The sequence below is a fragment of the Abrus precatorius genome, unplaced genomic scaffold (genome assembly GCF_003935025.1).
Source record: "Abrus precatorius isolate BTA unplaced genomic scaffold, Abrus_2018 Scaffold6, whole genome shotgun sequence".
NCBI classification, from domain to species: domain Eukaryota; kingdom Viridiplantae; phylum Streptophyta; class Magnoliopsida; order Fabales; family Fabaceae; genus Abrus; species Abrus precatorius.
In genome coordinates, this window is record NW_020874406.1 from 2,991,007 (window position 1) to 3,007,912 (window position 16,906).

Consider the following 16,906-nt stretch of genomic DNA (forward strand, 5'->3'; position numbering starts at 1 on the left):
CTCACGTGTTTATACTTAAGACACACTTGAGTCCATTTAACTCTTATTCATCTTCTATTATGCTACCATGGGTGAGTAACACTTAATGCAAACAACAATCCAATGAAATGGCAACAAAGGTATGTAGACAAAACTCAAAGAAGCCAATGAAGACAAACAAGCAAATGTTATCACAAGAATTTCAAAACTCAAAGGGGTTGTGTGAGTGTGATAAACAAGAATCAATAATGACAAGCTAGAATTAAGGCATCTTTACAAGTTAGCACTCAAAAGGAAATCCTAAACCTCTAGAATGCAAGTTAGATAAAAAAAACACAAATCACTTCCATGAGTAGGCCTTCATGTACATTTCAACAACAAACCACACTTCCATTTTTTTTTTCAGATTTAACATGTACTATTTGCAATATGTATTTCTCACTCTTTTCCTTTGATTTCCTCACTTTTTTCTTTTCAATTTTGCTATACAATGGCTTTTGTCCAAATTTTGATTCAATTAAAGAAACTTTTGTGTGGAATTTTTTTTTTCCAATTATTTTCCTTGAATCTCTAATTAAAACACCTAAGTGAAACCCGTACAACATCCAACTCAAACCAATTTTGATTTAGATCACTTGCATGGAGTAATAAGCATGACAAAACATTGGAGGAACAACACAAAACAGCAAGAAAATAGATACACAACTTGCAGAATTTTACACATCCAAACTCTTCAAATTAATGGTGCAGTAACACAATTTTACTGTTCAGATTTGCATCTCAAGGATTCAGCAAACAATATGCAAAAAGACAAAAATAAATCACGAAAAGAAAGAACACGTGTGCAGATTTGGCGGTAAAAAGAAAACAGAACATATCCGAGCAGAATCCATGACTTTTCCTGCAAAATTTCAATTCAATTTTTAGATCTAAACTGATTGAACATGTAGGTAGTCTCTTCTAAACACATTGCAACACAAAACAATCAAAGTAATTGACGCTAAAGGAAATTCAATTGCAGATCTGGACAAAATAAACTGAGAATGTATTTGACGCTAAAGAAATTACAATGGCAAATCCGAAAATAGCAAAAATATTTGGCTGCGAAAGAAACAAAGGACTACCGATCAGAATTATTGCCTTTCTTTGCAGACTTGGAATTCAATTTGGAAATGCACCGATCAATTATCCAATAAAATTCTTGGAAGCTTATTGAAATACGAAACAATCGGCGTAATTGCTAAAATTGCAATTGCAGATCCGGACATAAAGAAGCAAAACATTTTAACGCTAAAGAATAGGTGGAATTTGTAAGAATTATCAATTGCCGATTCGGATAAAATCAACGTATTTTGACGCAAAAAGGAAGTTACATACATAATTTGAGTTCAAATTTTTTATTTGGAACCGATTATTCAAATTCGTAATAGATCTAAGTAGATCTAGGATTGAATTTTGAAAATTTTTTTGCGGCAAAAATTGTAAAAACAGATCAGCACCAAAGCAAAACAAATTTAGGGAGATTGAAGTGTGTGGATAAAGAATTCAAAGTTAAATTGCAAAGATCAAGAGTGAATCAATTCAGATTTGCAAGAAACATACATCTTGGAGGAGGCTCTAGAAGCTTCCTTTAAGAATGACCAAAAGCCATGGTTTTTAGCAAATGTATGGAGAGTTTCATGAATCTACCAACAAATAAAGAAGGAAAAACAAGTGGAAAGCAAGGAAATGGAATTATAAGGCAGCCCGCCACTCCAAAAGATTGGAGATAAGCATCAATGCCCTCACCACATGAAAGAATCCATGATAAGAGTATGGTTCTGAAATTTTCAATGAGAAAATTCAGAGAAAACTCACTCACTCAAGAGGAGACTATGCTGAAAAATGCATCAAATGAATCAAAAATCTGAAAATTACAAAGGAGCTTAGCCTATATATAGGCAAGCTATCTCAAAGCCCAAAATGATCTCTAATGAGCCTCAAAACAAAGAAAAGAAACGGGATGGAGATTTGGGCTGAATACATGCCTAGAAACATAGCCTAATAGGCTTCCCGAGCCCATGGCCAAAATACAAGGCCCAAAACAAACTATTCTAGACATGAACAAAGTCAGTACAAAAAATGTATACATGTGTGATCCTCTGCCTCCTAGGATCACATCAAAAAGACATCTAGAAAAGCTATGAAGTTTAATCTTGATGATCTTTCATCTAATTAAGCATGGATTATGGTTAATAAAAGTCAAATGTTGATGGGTTAGAAGTAGATGACTTATTTGACTTGGAGTTAAATCCAAATGAACACTTGCCAAGTTGGAGTTGAATATGATGATGCTGATGATCCTATAAATTTAAATTATTTAGATATTTTTACTTTTAATGATGACCTTGGTGGAGCTGGAGATGAAGAGCACATAGAAGATGATTATTATGATCAAAACTTGAATGATTTATTAGAATATAGAATAGAGATGTTGGACACTTTGACTAATTTCTTTTGCATTAGTATTGCTTTGAATTTTTTGTATAATTAACTTTAGAACTTATTTATTGTCTTTAATGTTTAAGTTATGATTGTTTTGCTTGAATTTAAAACTATATATATATATATATATATATATATATGTGTGTGTGTGTGTGTGTGTGTGTGTTTAAATATACTTTTATATATTAGGTATGTGTTATAATCTTATGATCTACGTTATACTTTCGCTTTCAATCATAGGTAGGATCTAGATTTTGACTATCTTGGCCTCATAAGTTATAACAATTTATATTAGATTAAATGTCTACCAACAAAAGCACTCTGATTCTAGGACATTAAATCAAACATAAAATGCTTTAGTCTTAGCACTATAATCTTAGAGATTATCTTATATAAGTAGTTGCAACAATTGATAGGATAGGATGAAAGTGATTAATTGTTTCAAGCATAGGAATCTTAAGGACTAGTGAAATAGTTGTTTCATTAACCTCCTTTGGTTGCAACCCATCCTAAAAAAACTTAAGCTTTATTTGGGAGTTTAGAGAGGGAGGAAGGGAAAGAGTTTGAAGGGGGAAGGAGGGGAGTGTAACACCTTAATTTAATTTTCCAAATAAATTAATTTCACAATAAATGAGAATAATAAAATTTCATTTCAAAAAGTTCCTAATGCATAAGTTTAGTAAAATATTTTAAATTAAAGATGGATTACAAGTTTGAATCAAATCATGGCTATAGGACTAATTTAAATACATCAGAGTTCCCAAAAATAAATTTCTAAGTCATATAACAATTTCATTCATTCCTTCACTGAGTTCGGTGCTGATCGTCTTATATATACCCTTCCCTTATTTGGATGTTTAATATGAAGAGAGGAAGGTGATAAGGAATTAATAATGTAAATGACATTATTATCTTTTATATCTTTTGTTTATATTTTTTTTCAAAAAATACAAAAATTAAATATTTTTTCTCTAAAATTTAATATTTTTAAAATTTATATTTCTTTTTTGTATAAATTTTATAAACAAATTCACTCTAAAAACTAATATATTTTGAAAAAATTATTACTATTCTTTTCTTTGATTTTTTTTTCAAAAAATACATAAATTATATATTTTTCTCCCTCTAAAAATTAATATTTCTATTTTTTAATAATTTAAAAAAATATCACTATAAAAACTAATATTTTCTTTAAAAAAATAATTTTTCTTATCTTAAATTAGTCATTTTAAAAATCTATTTAAAAAATCCATGAGGAGAGAATTATCAAATCTCCAAAATGGAAGAGATAGGGAAGAAAGAAGGAGAGGAAGGGATAGGGTTAGTGAAAGAAGTTATAGAGAAATAAGCCCTAAAAGAGAAAGGCATGAGAGAAGAAGAAGGGAAGATGATAGAGAAAGAGATAGAGATAGAGATGGTGATAGAAATAGACATAGAGAAAGAGATAGAAATAGAGTTGGAGATGAAGATACTAGACATAGAAGAGATGATAGGTTGAAAGAAGTTAAGCTAGAGGTTCCTCATTTCTATGGAAAGGATGACGTAGAGGCCTACTTGGAATGAGAAATGAAGGTTGAACAACTCTTCATTTGCCACAACATTGAGGAAGAAAAAAAGGTAAAAATAGCTATCCTTGGGTTCCAAAATTATGTCCTATTTTGGTGGACAAATCAAACTAATGATAGAAGGGCAATAGGAATGTCTCCCATTGAAGATTGGAAAGAATTTAAAGCCTTACTTAGGAAGAGGCATGCGCCCTCTTACTATGGAAGGGAACTCTTGAGTAAACTCCAAAGGCTCACTCAAGGTACCAAGAGTGTTGAAGAATATAGGAAAGAAATGGAAGTTTACCTTATGAGAGCCAACATACATGAGGAAGAAAGAGCCACTATAGTAAGATTTTTAGGTGGGTTGAATAGGGAAATAAGAGATGTTGTGGAATTACTACCTTATGTAGACTTAGATGATGTGATACAACAAGCCATGAAGGTAGAACAACAACTAAAAAGAAAGGGGTCAAATAGAAAATATTCTTCATCAAGTTATCCTAGCAAAACCTCTAGTTGGAAGGGTAATTGGAATAGGGAAGAGGATAGTGAAAAAGATAAACAAAAAGAAAATAAGTCTACCTCACATTTTAGGGAAAAGGATAATAAATACCCTAAGTCCCAAGTTAGCAAGCCTAAGTCAAATGAAGGTAGTTCAAAAACCTCCATTAAGTGTTTCAAGTACCTAGGTAGAGGGCATATAGCTTCTCAATGACCAACTAAGAAAACCATGATATGTAGGGGCAAAGATCATTACTCTAGTCAAGAGGAAGGAACTAGTTCCTTTTCTTCTTCTAGTGAGGGAGTGAAATATACTAGTGGAGAGGAAGCTTGTGGAAGTGAGGGGGACCTTTTGATCATTAGGAGGCTTTTAGATAGCCAAGTGAGAGACTTAGATGAGTCTCAAAGAGAAAAAATCTTCCACACTAGGTGCTATGTGAAAGGCAAATTGTGTGCCCTAATTATGGATGGGGGAAGTTGTACTAATTGTGCTAGTGTGAGGCTAGCAGAGAAACTAGAATTAGAGACTACCCCACACTCTAAGCCATACAAACTTCAATGGCTAAATGAAGAGGGTGAGATGTTAGTAGATAAGAAAGCCAAAATAAGATTCTCCATAGGTAATTACAAAGATGAAGTATTGTGTGATGTAGTTCCTATGGAGGCTGGCCATATTTTGTTAGGAAGGCCATGGCAATTTGACAAGAATGTCATCCACAGTGGGACTTCTAACAAAATAACCTTTGTCCATGAGTCTAAAAGGATCACTTTGATTCCTCTAACCCCTAAGCAAGTAATGGAAGACCAATTAAAAATGAAATTAAAAAAAGACAAAGAAAGGGAGGCCATGGGCTTGCCAAGAGGCCAAAGGCTTAGTAAGAAGGAAAAAGGTAAAAAGAGAGTTAGAGGAGATGAGGGCAACTATAAGCTTGCCTTAAGTCTCAAGAAGGAGAGATTTCTTACCAAGATGCAAGATGTGAAAAAAATCCTTTATAGTGGCCAACCATTATACCTCGAATACCATATGAGTCCTTTGACTCTTGTCACTACTCCTTCTTCTTTGGATAGAAGAGTCAAGGCTCTTCTACGAAATTTTGAAGTTGTGTTCCCAAAGAAAATTCCTAAGGAACTATCACCTAATTGGGGGATAACACAAGAAGTAGATTGAACACCAAGTGTCTTTTGCCTCCTTAAGATTTCATGTACCTCATTCCTTGTACATATAGGACTTGGTAGAATTAGGATTTTCTTATGTTCTTTTGAATTGTGGTACTATAAACACAGATCGTTTGTTATAATTTTTGAGTCTAGGCATTTAGGAACACATATGTTTATATGAACTCGCTTCGATTTCCATTTAGTAATTACATGCTACATGTAAGGTCCAATTCATCGGGCATGATAAGCAATAGGTCAAGTGTTTTCTCATTAGGTAATAATTCAATCATATTAACACATGATCTTCTGCATAATGATGAGTTCATACCACAAATTAGAATACATGTACCTCACATTTCTTATAGTTCAACTTTGTTAAGACATTACACTTCATGCACCGATAGCCATGTTTTTCATAGTTTTGTATGTTCTTTCTTATGGGAATATCTCATTAATTTTTATGTGAACTATTGTAATAAAATGATAAGGGTCAAGAGGCTAATCTTTGATCCAGGTGGGTTCTTTCCATAAATAAGCACTTGATCCCTATCCTTCACATTTTCTGAGACTTCTTTTGTATCCTTTGCTTTGTAGGCAAACTTGATGGCTTGCATGAGTAGCTTAAGGACGCTTCAAATTCGTGGTTGAATTCTTTCCAAGAAGGAGGGGATGATGTGATCCTAGGAGCCAGAGGATCACACATCTATACACTTTTTGTACTAGCTTTGTTCATATCTAGAATAGTTTGTTTTGGGCCTTGTAGTTTGGCCATGGGCTTTGGAGTGGAGTCTTTTCTATTTTTGTTTAGGCTTGTATTGAGCTATGTTTCTAGGCATGTATTCAGTCCAAATCTCCATCCCCTTTCTTTTCTTTGTTTTGAGGCCCATTAGAGATCATTTTGGGCTTTGAGATAGCTTGCCTATATATAGGCTAAGCTCCTTTGTAATTTTCAAATTTTTGATTCATTTGATGCATTTTTCAGCATAGTCTCCTCTTGAGTGAGTGAGTTTTCTCTGAATTTTCTCATTGAAAATTTTAGAACCATACTCTTATCATGGATTCTTCCATGTGGTGAGGGCATTGGTGCTTATCTCCAATCCTTTGGAGTAACGTGCTGCATTATAATTCCATTTCCTTGCTTTCCACTTGTTTTTCCTTCTTTATTTGTTGTTGGATTCATGAAACTCTCCATACATTTGCTCAAAACCATGGTTGAAACATCTCTTGGACGATCCGCCTTTGGTCATTCTTGAAGGAAGCTTCAAGGATCACATTACTTTTTCTTTGCCAATTTTGAGTTAGCCATCACATAAACAACATCATTCATAGTTTGTTATTTCCAACTATTCTATCTCTTTGTGTGGACCTGAAAAATATAAATGTAATTGATTTTCAAGTGCAAGTAATAGGTAAAGAATGAAATACAATTTCTTATAGTTTTAAAATTTTACCAACTTAAAAACACTACAATTATGCTCATATTAGGAGCTAAATGTCAAGCTTAATATATGAATAACACATCTTTGAAGCTTTGGATGTTAATCTCCATAAGATTCCCACTATTGTGTTGGTGTTTTAAGTGCATTTAGGGTTGTTGTATTGCAAAAAAAATAATAATTCTTTTTTACCTTAAAATCTTAGTAATTTTTTCGTCATGTCATCATGTTTTCTATACAATCACATAATTCGTATTTAACTTCAAAATTAACTTTAAAACTAGGACTCTATTGTAAAAAAGGTTGAGGTAATAGGTTGCAACATGCAATGGCCTATGATGTTGTTTGTCCCATCTTTCATCAATGACATTCTATAGAGATGAATAACTAATAAATGAACAAATTAAATTAATTTTCATACAAAGATAAGAAATTTTTTTAATTCAACTTTATAATTTATTTTTCTTCGTTTACTATTATTGACAGCCTTTGCTATCTTCTTTTTAGATCAATCCATTTCCTTATAAATGAATCTCATAACTAGTATCTTATCTAAATTAACCAAATGTAGAGATCTGATAAGAGGATATGCACCCTTTAAGTAAACAACAACGCCTTTCTAAAATTATTTATCCATAATCACATTTTCAATAAACTTCTAATTTGTTAATATAGAAAACTAACCAGCTCCCATGAGTTAGATGTAAACATTATAACCAATGCTCCCTTATACTCTTGAAGGCATCTCAAAGCAAGGTAAGACATAGCAATGCGAGTGATGACTGGTCTCCCCAAATCCATTTATTTTGTGAAGTATTGTAATAAAGAAATTATTGATGTCCTTAAATAAATGTAAGTAGTAATTTTTTGCCTTTGAGATTGTGATAAGTGCATATTTTGGAATATTTTTATCTTATTTTTATATGTTTGACCCTTATTTGATAAGAATTTTGCATTAATTTACTTATTATTTCTTACAATTTAGCATAAAAAATTTATCAATTTAGCATAAAGGTCTAGGTATAGTAAACTGAAGCAGAAATAATCTGCCCAATTTAGGCCCCTTCGAGATCACCTTCCCTAACATCTAATCCTACATAACACAAGCTCAAGAGAAATTAACATTACATTTGTTATCCATCAATTGTCCAACTGAAATTAAATTTGAGGCACGTCCAAGGAACAAAAATGCATCTTGAAAGGAAGGAGTGATATCACCAACAACATTACAAAAAAGATTATTACCATCAGTAATTTGAATGTTGTGAGTGCCATAATAAGAATGAACATTGTTCAAATGGTCAGAGATACCAGTCATATGATTGGACACTCCCAGAATCAACAAATCATGGTGAAGATATATCATTGGACTTACCCTAGATGCGTAAGGCAGATAATGCAAAGAGTACCATTTGTTGTACCTTTTTGGAGTTAAAGCACTAGCAGGGGGTGAGACAAAAGTAGGTTGGTCAGCTATAGAACTAGCCCTATGCAAAGCTTACACCTGGTGTCATGCTAGTCTAGTATGACAATATGTGATGATATAACCATGTTGCTTACAATAATTGCATAGCTTCTTGGTGCAATGACGAGTAATATGACTGAACTGTTTGTATGAATAACATTGAACCTGTCATGTATCACGACATTTGCCTTTTATCAGAGCAAAATAGACAACAACAATAACTTCTAAAATAGAAGAGTCACAAGACATGGTAGCTTGAGTGAGGAAACATTGTTCCTCTTGAAGCAATTCTTCAACACAAACATCTAAAGAAGGGAGTGGATTCTGATTTAGAAGAGTAGCTCGTACATCTTCAAATTCTAGTCTAAGCTTCATAAGGAATTGATCCCTATTAGTTACCTTATAAACTTTTTAAAAATGATATAAGGTAAAGGAAAATAAAAAATTACAATAAGTAAAATACTAAATAAAATATATATAAAATAAAATGTATATAAAAATTCTCTTCTAAAACAATTCAGTAACATTGGGTTTAATAAAATTCATTAATAACATAATAGTGTAACATATTTTTTATTTTTATAACAGTTAAAAAAAAACAATAAACTAACAAATAAAATAAAAAAATTTACAAAAGAAAATAATAAAAAAGGAGGGAGAAATCCAGAGAATCTGGCCCGAAGCGTTGGCCATCTCTCTCCCTCTAAGTTTTTTTGTTTCAAAGAGGTTTTGGGGCATTGAGTAGAGGACTTTTTTTTTATTTTGCTTTCTCACACGTTTTCTAAAGGGGACTTGCAACATAGCGGGTTTTTGGTTTTCGGCTTTGGCTCTTAGGACTTTTGGGCCAAAAGGTAGGGAATGACATTTGTTCGGCTACTCCCTCCTAATTTTTTTGGGACGGTTGTCGCGCATTCCTTTGGAGTTCGAGGGCCCATAGGAAAATTCACTTCCATAATTCCTTTGCTGGTGGACATACCACTTGGAATAAGAATGATCTTTTAACATTTTGGGAATTTGCTTTGGAGATTCTCTCCCTTGCATTTTGAGAAAAAGAGATACCTAAAAACAAGAATCAAACTCTCTTACAGACTTGCTCACAAATTTCCTCGCTCATACTCATCTCAGAGTAGATTAAGAGACCTTGGCGTTGGTCTTTAAAGAGAAAGATCAAGCATTCAAGGGTTTTTTTTCTTCTCGCTCATATCTTATTGTTAGGTAAAAAATTTAAATTGCATCTTAATCTCTATATTACTCATTTTTTTAGTCCATAATAATAGTAAATGATCCAAGAAAATTTATGTTCGATCGTGTAATCTCATAAATGAGAAGGTTAAGTAATTATAATTTTTGTGCTTTTACCAGTTAAACTAACATGTCAAGATAGGATAGCAATTAGCTATTAGGATTTTTACTATCTAGTCCTATGTGATATTATCTCATCTACCCCTTTTTTCTCCTTTTTATTTTTTATACTGGAGATTTTGATGTAACAAGCTTTCAATGTTTCTTTTCATATTCTTGTTATTATGCTTTTTATTAGTCTTTAATCTTTATAAAATAAAACCAAAGCAAGTTTTTAAGGGTTAAGGTGATAGGATTTACTAGTTATGTCAATTAGTTAGTTTTGTTGACTTGATGAGATTTAAATAATAAAAATCAAAAGAATGAATTTGTTTTATAATATAACATTTTAGCTCGTACAAAATATTATTGTTACGAATGCAACTATTATCCTAAGCGTCACTTTTGAATACAAATATTTGTGTAATAATGGTCCTAATTCTGCCATATTGTTGCTTCACATTGTATCCTAATTGATTTTACTCACCACATCAGTATTGATTAACATGATGTTTAGATGTATTTCTACAACTTGTTTTAATTAGTTTACATATCTAAACATGAAATTATGTGTTCTGGAAATAAGACATTAAAAAAAAAAAGTACTTTCCTAACTATATAACTCTTTATTAAAATAAAATATATGTAACAATTAATAACTACAATGTAAAAATTACTTTGTCAATCATAGGTCATAAATTCAAATGTGTAATTTTTTTTCCTCTTTTTTTTTCATATTCTTACAATAAAATAAACAAGATTTGGAATTGAATTTTAAACAAATAACTTTAATTAAACAAATAACTTTAATCACAAATTCTATTGTACTTATTATTTGTAATTCATTCACACAACACTTTATAATATCGATATAGATTACTCTATCGTTCGTATATTATAAAGTCCTAAGGGTACGAGTTCAGCAATATTATTTAGTATGTTGTGCGATGTGAATTATTTTTTTGTTTAAAAATAATTTAGATATTTTCTCATATTTCTTCTATTTTAATAATCAAATTAAATTTTAAATTCATGTAACAATTTATAATGATGATGAATAGATCACTCTATCATTCGCACGTTATACAATTAGATGCCTCAATCTTTCATGATAAATAAACAAGCTTATTTCAAAATATTTTTTTTAGGTAAATGACTTCGAATACCCCTTATATTTCAAGCACTCTAATTCATGAAACAATTTATAACTGCGTTGTATAGGTTACTCTATCATTCGTATATTATAAAGTCATAAGGGTATGAGTTTAGCTACACTATCTAGTAACTCTGTTGTTCGCAATCTAACACTAGCAAGTGCACTAGGATTGCAGCAAGTAATGAGTAAATTTAAGATCCAAATATCATCTCCACAGGGAATTTAGATTTCAAGTACCACTTCACATAATTATAACCATTTGAGCCATACGAATTTTGGAAAGAGAATTGTAACATATAATAGCAGTAAACCAGCACAATACAAAGAATTAACTTGCAGAAAAACAGAGTATAACAATGTGATGAATTGAGATGGGAATGAAGCATAGTTAGGAATTTACTTCACAAGAATATCAGTATTAATTCAATTATGCCTCTGAACATTCAAGAACTTGGTTAATTGACAATCAGTTTCGCATAGCAATAGCCAAAGGTTAATTCCTTAACTCATTGACCCTAACAAGCAACTAAACCACCCTAATCCCTTAGGTGAAGTTCAATTTCAAGTTGCATTAAGACTTAGAACCTTAAGATTGCAGAATTAGGTCTCCTTATCCCTAAGAAATCCCCAAATTCTGATTGTTAACTCAGATTGGAGAAGCAAATCCAACTTCCATTGATAATTGTTCCTCTAAGATGAATCAAACGAATTTCCATTCATAGATTGCAAGAAAAACAGAATTCACAATTCAATTAATCCAAGAACTCAAAATTTAGAAGCAAGAGTCAAATCAATACATCAATTCGAGTTCCATAAACCCCTAACTACAAGAAAACTACTCAGACATGGGAGAAGAGAAAGAGAAAGAAAAAGAAGAAGAAGAAAAACTCCAAGAAGTCATGGCCGGAAGCTCCAATCCGATTCCTCTTTGTGGAAGCTTCAAGACTTGACCCCAATCTTCTCTCTCAATCTCTCTCAACGAGATCTAACAGAAAAAATGGAAAATAAAACTCAACACCGAAAAATCTGCACGTTTCTGTTATTTATAGAATTTCTCAGATTTGCGTGTTATCATTTTTATGAGAAATAGTAGCCACGTAGAAGGTTTATGGTTGCGCATTAACACTTTTATGAGAAAAAGTGACCACGCACAACTTTCCTGATATTGAAAGCTCTCTGGAACTATCACTCTTGCTGATAAAAGTGACTACGCAGAGCTCAAGTGGTTGCGCGTGATCACTCTTATGAATAAAAGTGATTACGCACAACTCGCCAGGTTGAAGGCTATCTGGAACGTTCACTTTCGCTGATAATAGTGATCACGCAGAGCTTTTCCTGATATTTGCCTCTCTGGAACGCTCACTTTTACTGATAAAAGTGATAACGCCCAACATGTTAAGTCTGAGACTTTACAGGATCTCTCACTTTTCCTAGCAGAAGTGATAACGCCCAAGCTTTCTTCTTCTTTGAACTCTAGAGTGATCACTTTTACTGACAATAGTGATCACGCCCAGTCTGCACTTTCTTGGTCTTGTGTTTTTGGAGTCCAGACTTGCTTCTTTCTTCTTCCTTGTCATCAAGCCTCCATTTCCATGATCCTTGCTCAATTTATTCCTTCAAAAACAAGATTAAAAACTTAATTTCTAACCAAAATTTCTACAATTGCTAAAATAACTACATATGTAAACAAACTTCAATTCCTTCTTTTTTTTTCTGAGTTTTTCTGCTTTCTTCATATATTTTTCTTATTAATTGTGTTAGAATTATGCTAAAATATCAGTAAAAATATGGATTCATCACTACCCCAAACTTGAATTTTTGCTTGTCCTCAAGCAAATCAAACTACACCAAGGGTAAGTTCCTCCATTTTCAAAAACTAATTCACAAACTGCTATATTCAAATTTTCCAATTTATAATTCTGTGTTTTCTGCATAATTTTCATTTAAGATGTTCTTCCAATTACTCAGCATGGCAATCGCAATGCATTCCTCAAGTTTTAAACATGAATTGCTATCTAAGTGAATATATATCAGCCAAGTTAATGTGAGAAACATTAAAAATCATGATCACTTCTCATTGGACAGTGTTTCCCTCATTGCTCAACAGTGTTTAGGTATTGTTTTCTCTCTATAATCATCAATTTAGCTACACTCTACCATATGCTTGCCCAATTCCTCCATCTCCTCTGCCTAATACAGTTAATCACACATCCAGAGGGCTTTTTACAGGTTATAGCATGGCTTAGGTTAAGGCAGATACTGAACAAAATAAGGAGCAACTTGCAATTTAAAAAAAAATCAGAGGCATTTTTAGTGAATGACTTAAAAACTAATCTGGTTTTGCCTCATTTCCCCTTATCTTCCTCAATATTGCAGCCAACACTTTGTTTTTGTGCAGCAGAATTGTTTTTGTGAGTTCAAAATTTTTTCTGAAGCTTTTTACTGCAATTCTTTTTCTCTTGAACTCCATTTTTTTTTTTCAGAATTTCCTGCAGCCAGTTTTGCTGCATAATCTCTTTATTTTTCTGCAACACTGTATTTTTATTTTCTGACTTTAGATAGCTTTTCAAACTTTAGATAGCCTTTCAGACTTTAGATAGCCTGTTATTCCCCTACCCCAAACTTATAAATTTGCTTGTCCTCAAGCAACACAAATGGATGCTACCCCAAACTTAGTTTTAAAACTCATTCTTGATTAAACTCACAATGACTCTGATTAATTTGAATGGTAAAATTGGTTTTTCAGCAAGGCTTGTAATGAAATTAACTCCAGAAAAAGGAATATTAAACTCAAAGGGGTAAACTAGGGCAAATAATCATAAGGGAAGGTATTTTAGGCTAACTAAGGATATCAATCATGACCTCTATCATGTGGGTGAAAACTGTAACATGCATATTCAATTAAGAACAGGGGCAAGTTCTAGAGAATGCAGCCAAATATGATTAATCACACAAGAAAAAGAATTAGATAGCTCAAATCTCACTAGGTATTTATAAGTGATCATGTGGATTAATGAAAACACAATGCACTTTTTAGAAATATATGCACCTAGTGGCAACTGCCTCATTTTTTAAAAAAAATACAAGTGTGATCTCATTTTGAGAATGGGAAAAACAACTTAAAAAGAAATTCACACAAAATTCACAAAATTGTCAATCATTTTTATTTGATTCACAACCAGCAGTTTATTATTTATCTAGTATTTTGGTGTTTTTCAAAACAATTCAGTGTAATATGAAGCTACACATGAATAAGAGGTAGAGAATGAAACCCCCCTTTCATGGCAGCTTGTGCAAGTGTCACCATCCAATGTGTGTGAGTGTTGTGTGTGTGACATTCTCTGCACAAAAACACCAGAATTCCATCAATTCACAGCAAGAGAAAGGTAATTAGTTAGAAAACTAATATAAATGCAGAACAAGTATGTGAAAATTAACCCAAATTGTACCAAATAGTGATTACAACCCAAAAAGTTTAAAACTACCAAAAATTTACAAACTCCTAATAATAGAAAATAAATTCCTAAATTAGTCTTCTGCTGCATCTTCTTCCTCTGAGCGTTCCTCTTCAGAACCTTCTTCTTCTTCTTCTTCTTCTTCCACTACCTCTTCAAATGTTGGCTGAGGAAAGTGGGTTCTGTATATTGGCATATTCTTGAAAATAGAAAAACGAAGGCACTAGGCATTCTCTGCCAAGTCTGAAGTATGATACATTTCATCTTTGGTCATTCCCAATTTCTGACCAATATTCAGCATAATACATTCTATTAACATAACTCCAGCTTTGAGGCTATTGTGCAGCTCAGTCTGCCTTTCAGCCAATTGATTCTGCCCTTCAGCTAGTTGCTTCAGAGTGTCTTTCATCATCATCGACTTCTCTTTCTTGAATTGTGAAGGAATTGGGGCTACAGAGGTGCAGGAAACGGTTGCATAAGTCTCTTTTATCAGAGCTGCAGAAATGAATGGTGCAGCTCTGATTTTCTCTTGGTAATCGCCAAACTCTGCTCCTGCGTCTTCACAAAGTAACGTAATTACTGAAGGGAAGGCTAATGAATCTCTTTTTGTCTTCAGTATTCCCAAAATGCATTCACTTATTATTTCTCCCACATCTATGTAGATGTCGGAGACTATGGCAAAAAGCAGCGCAGCCCTCTTGACAGCTAGTGTGGAGCTATGTTTGACAGGCATGAAAGAATTTAAGATAAACATGCTCCATACTTTGGCAAAGGGCAGAGGATTTTTGGTGACAATGTGCTTTGGGTTCTTAGACTGGTTAAGCTCCCATGTGGTGCCTGGTTTCCCAATCCTTTCCAGAATTTGCACAAAATCAATATCTGGACTTTCCTTAAATGTTTTGAAGTCCAGTTTTGCAGCATGTTGTGCAGAATTAATTTCCAGCACCCTGTTGATGTTTGTTGGAGAGAAGTCAATCCTCATGCCTTTGACCATGGAGCTGAACTTAGGGATTCCTTTTCCTTTAAACCTCATGGCATTGGCATAGAATTCCTGAGTTATTTCCCTCCAACCCCGGCCAGCTGTTGCACAGAAGAATTCCCAGCCTCTTCTCTGAATTTCCTCCTTGAATTCAAGGTAATTGTTCCCAGCTATATGGAATGCTCTGTCAGGAACAATTTTTCTTCTTAGAATGTTGGCTTTCAAAAAGTTTTCATGAGCCAAACTTCTAAATCTTGGATCATGTGTGGCAGGTGGTGAAGATCCTGAGGGTGCAGCTGTTCTTAGTGGGGGTGATGGTGTAGGTGAAGGTGCAGGAGATCGTGTCTAAGGTGGTGGAGAAGGTGAAGGTTCAGATGCAGGTGCAGAGGACCTTGTCTGAGGTGAGGGTTCAGAGATCTGAATAGATGAGGAACTTGAGACACTATCAGTTCTGGTCCTCTTTGATGCTGTAGCTTGGAGATTTCAGCTGGATCTTCTTGTTGGAGTTATGGAAGATGCAGCTCGCTTCTTCTTAGGAGTGGTAGAAGATGCAGCTTGTTTCTTCTTAGGAGGACCTACAGGTGTATTGAATGAAGTCCTAACCATTTTGTAATTTTCTGCAAGAAAGGAGTAATTGTCAATTTAAAATTTTAGAACCGTAGAATAATCCTATACTGCAGAAAGTGCAATCAAGTAGTTTGCAGAAATTTAAATTTTCTAATACTTCACATCATGCAATCTGCTAATAATATCATTCACATTCAAATACCAACACCCAATTACACAACTTAGTCAAAACATGCAAAATTTAACAGTAGAATTTCAAAGCACACTCTTATAAAATATCAGGGTAACGCAGAAAGATTATTACATGCCTTGACCAGATTTTCAAAACAATTCTGTACTGTTAGCAAAAATTCACAGGTTGTATTTATTTTGCAATCAAGTATGCACTTCAGATATTCCCAATTTAATGTCTAACTCAATTTCAGCACAGTAATGTATTCTAATTTCCAATTCCACAGTTTCAGAAAATTCTGTTGCTATCAGTTCAGATTCTGCAGAGATTTGGTTCATATAGTGCAATGTGATTTCAACCATCCCATCAAACTAACATACATGACAGAGAACAACTATTTAGAGTATTATCCAATCTATTTTGAACCAAATAGCCTCAAAGTGTGAATTTAAGTCTGCTGTCAGAACATGTATCATACAGATGCACAGTATAGATGCACAACATTAATCCATCACATTCAGAGAAATTTGGATACTCCTAATTTGGAAATTTAGGATGTGTTTACTGTCATAAAGAATTAGGGTAGCGCAAAGCAATATTTTCAAGTTTCAACCAATTTTCAAACATATTTTGCAACCCAATCATTCTCAGCAAAAAGTTATTCTA

The 16,906-nt window shown here is 33.1% G+C and overlaps 1 protein-coding gene across 1 annotated transcript; it reads left to right on the top strand.

The window, feature by feature from the left end:
- The first annotated feature begins 3,714 nt into the window (after positions 1-3,714).
- Positions 3,715-4,026, top strand: LOC113869320 (negative elongation factor E-like). The gene has a single exon (XM_027505586.1). It carries the CDS (start codon positions 3,715-3,717, stop codon positions 4,024-4,026), a length of 312 nt encoding a protein of 103 aa, XP_027361387.1.
- Positions 4,027-16,906: the final 12,880 nt, after the last annotated feature.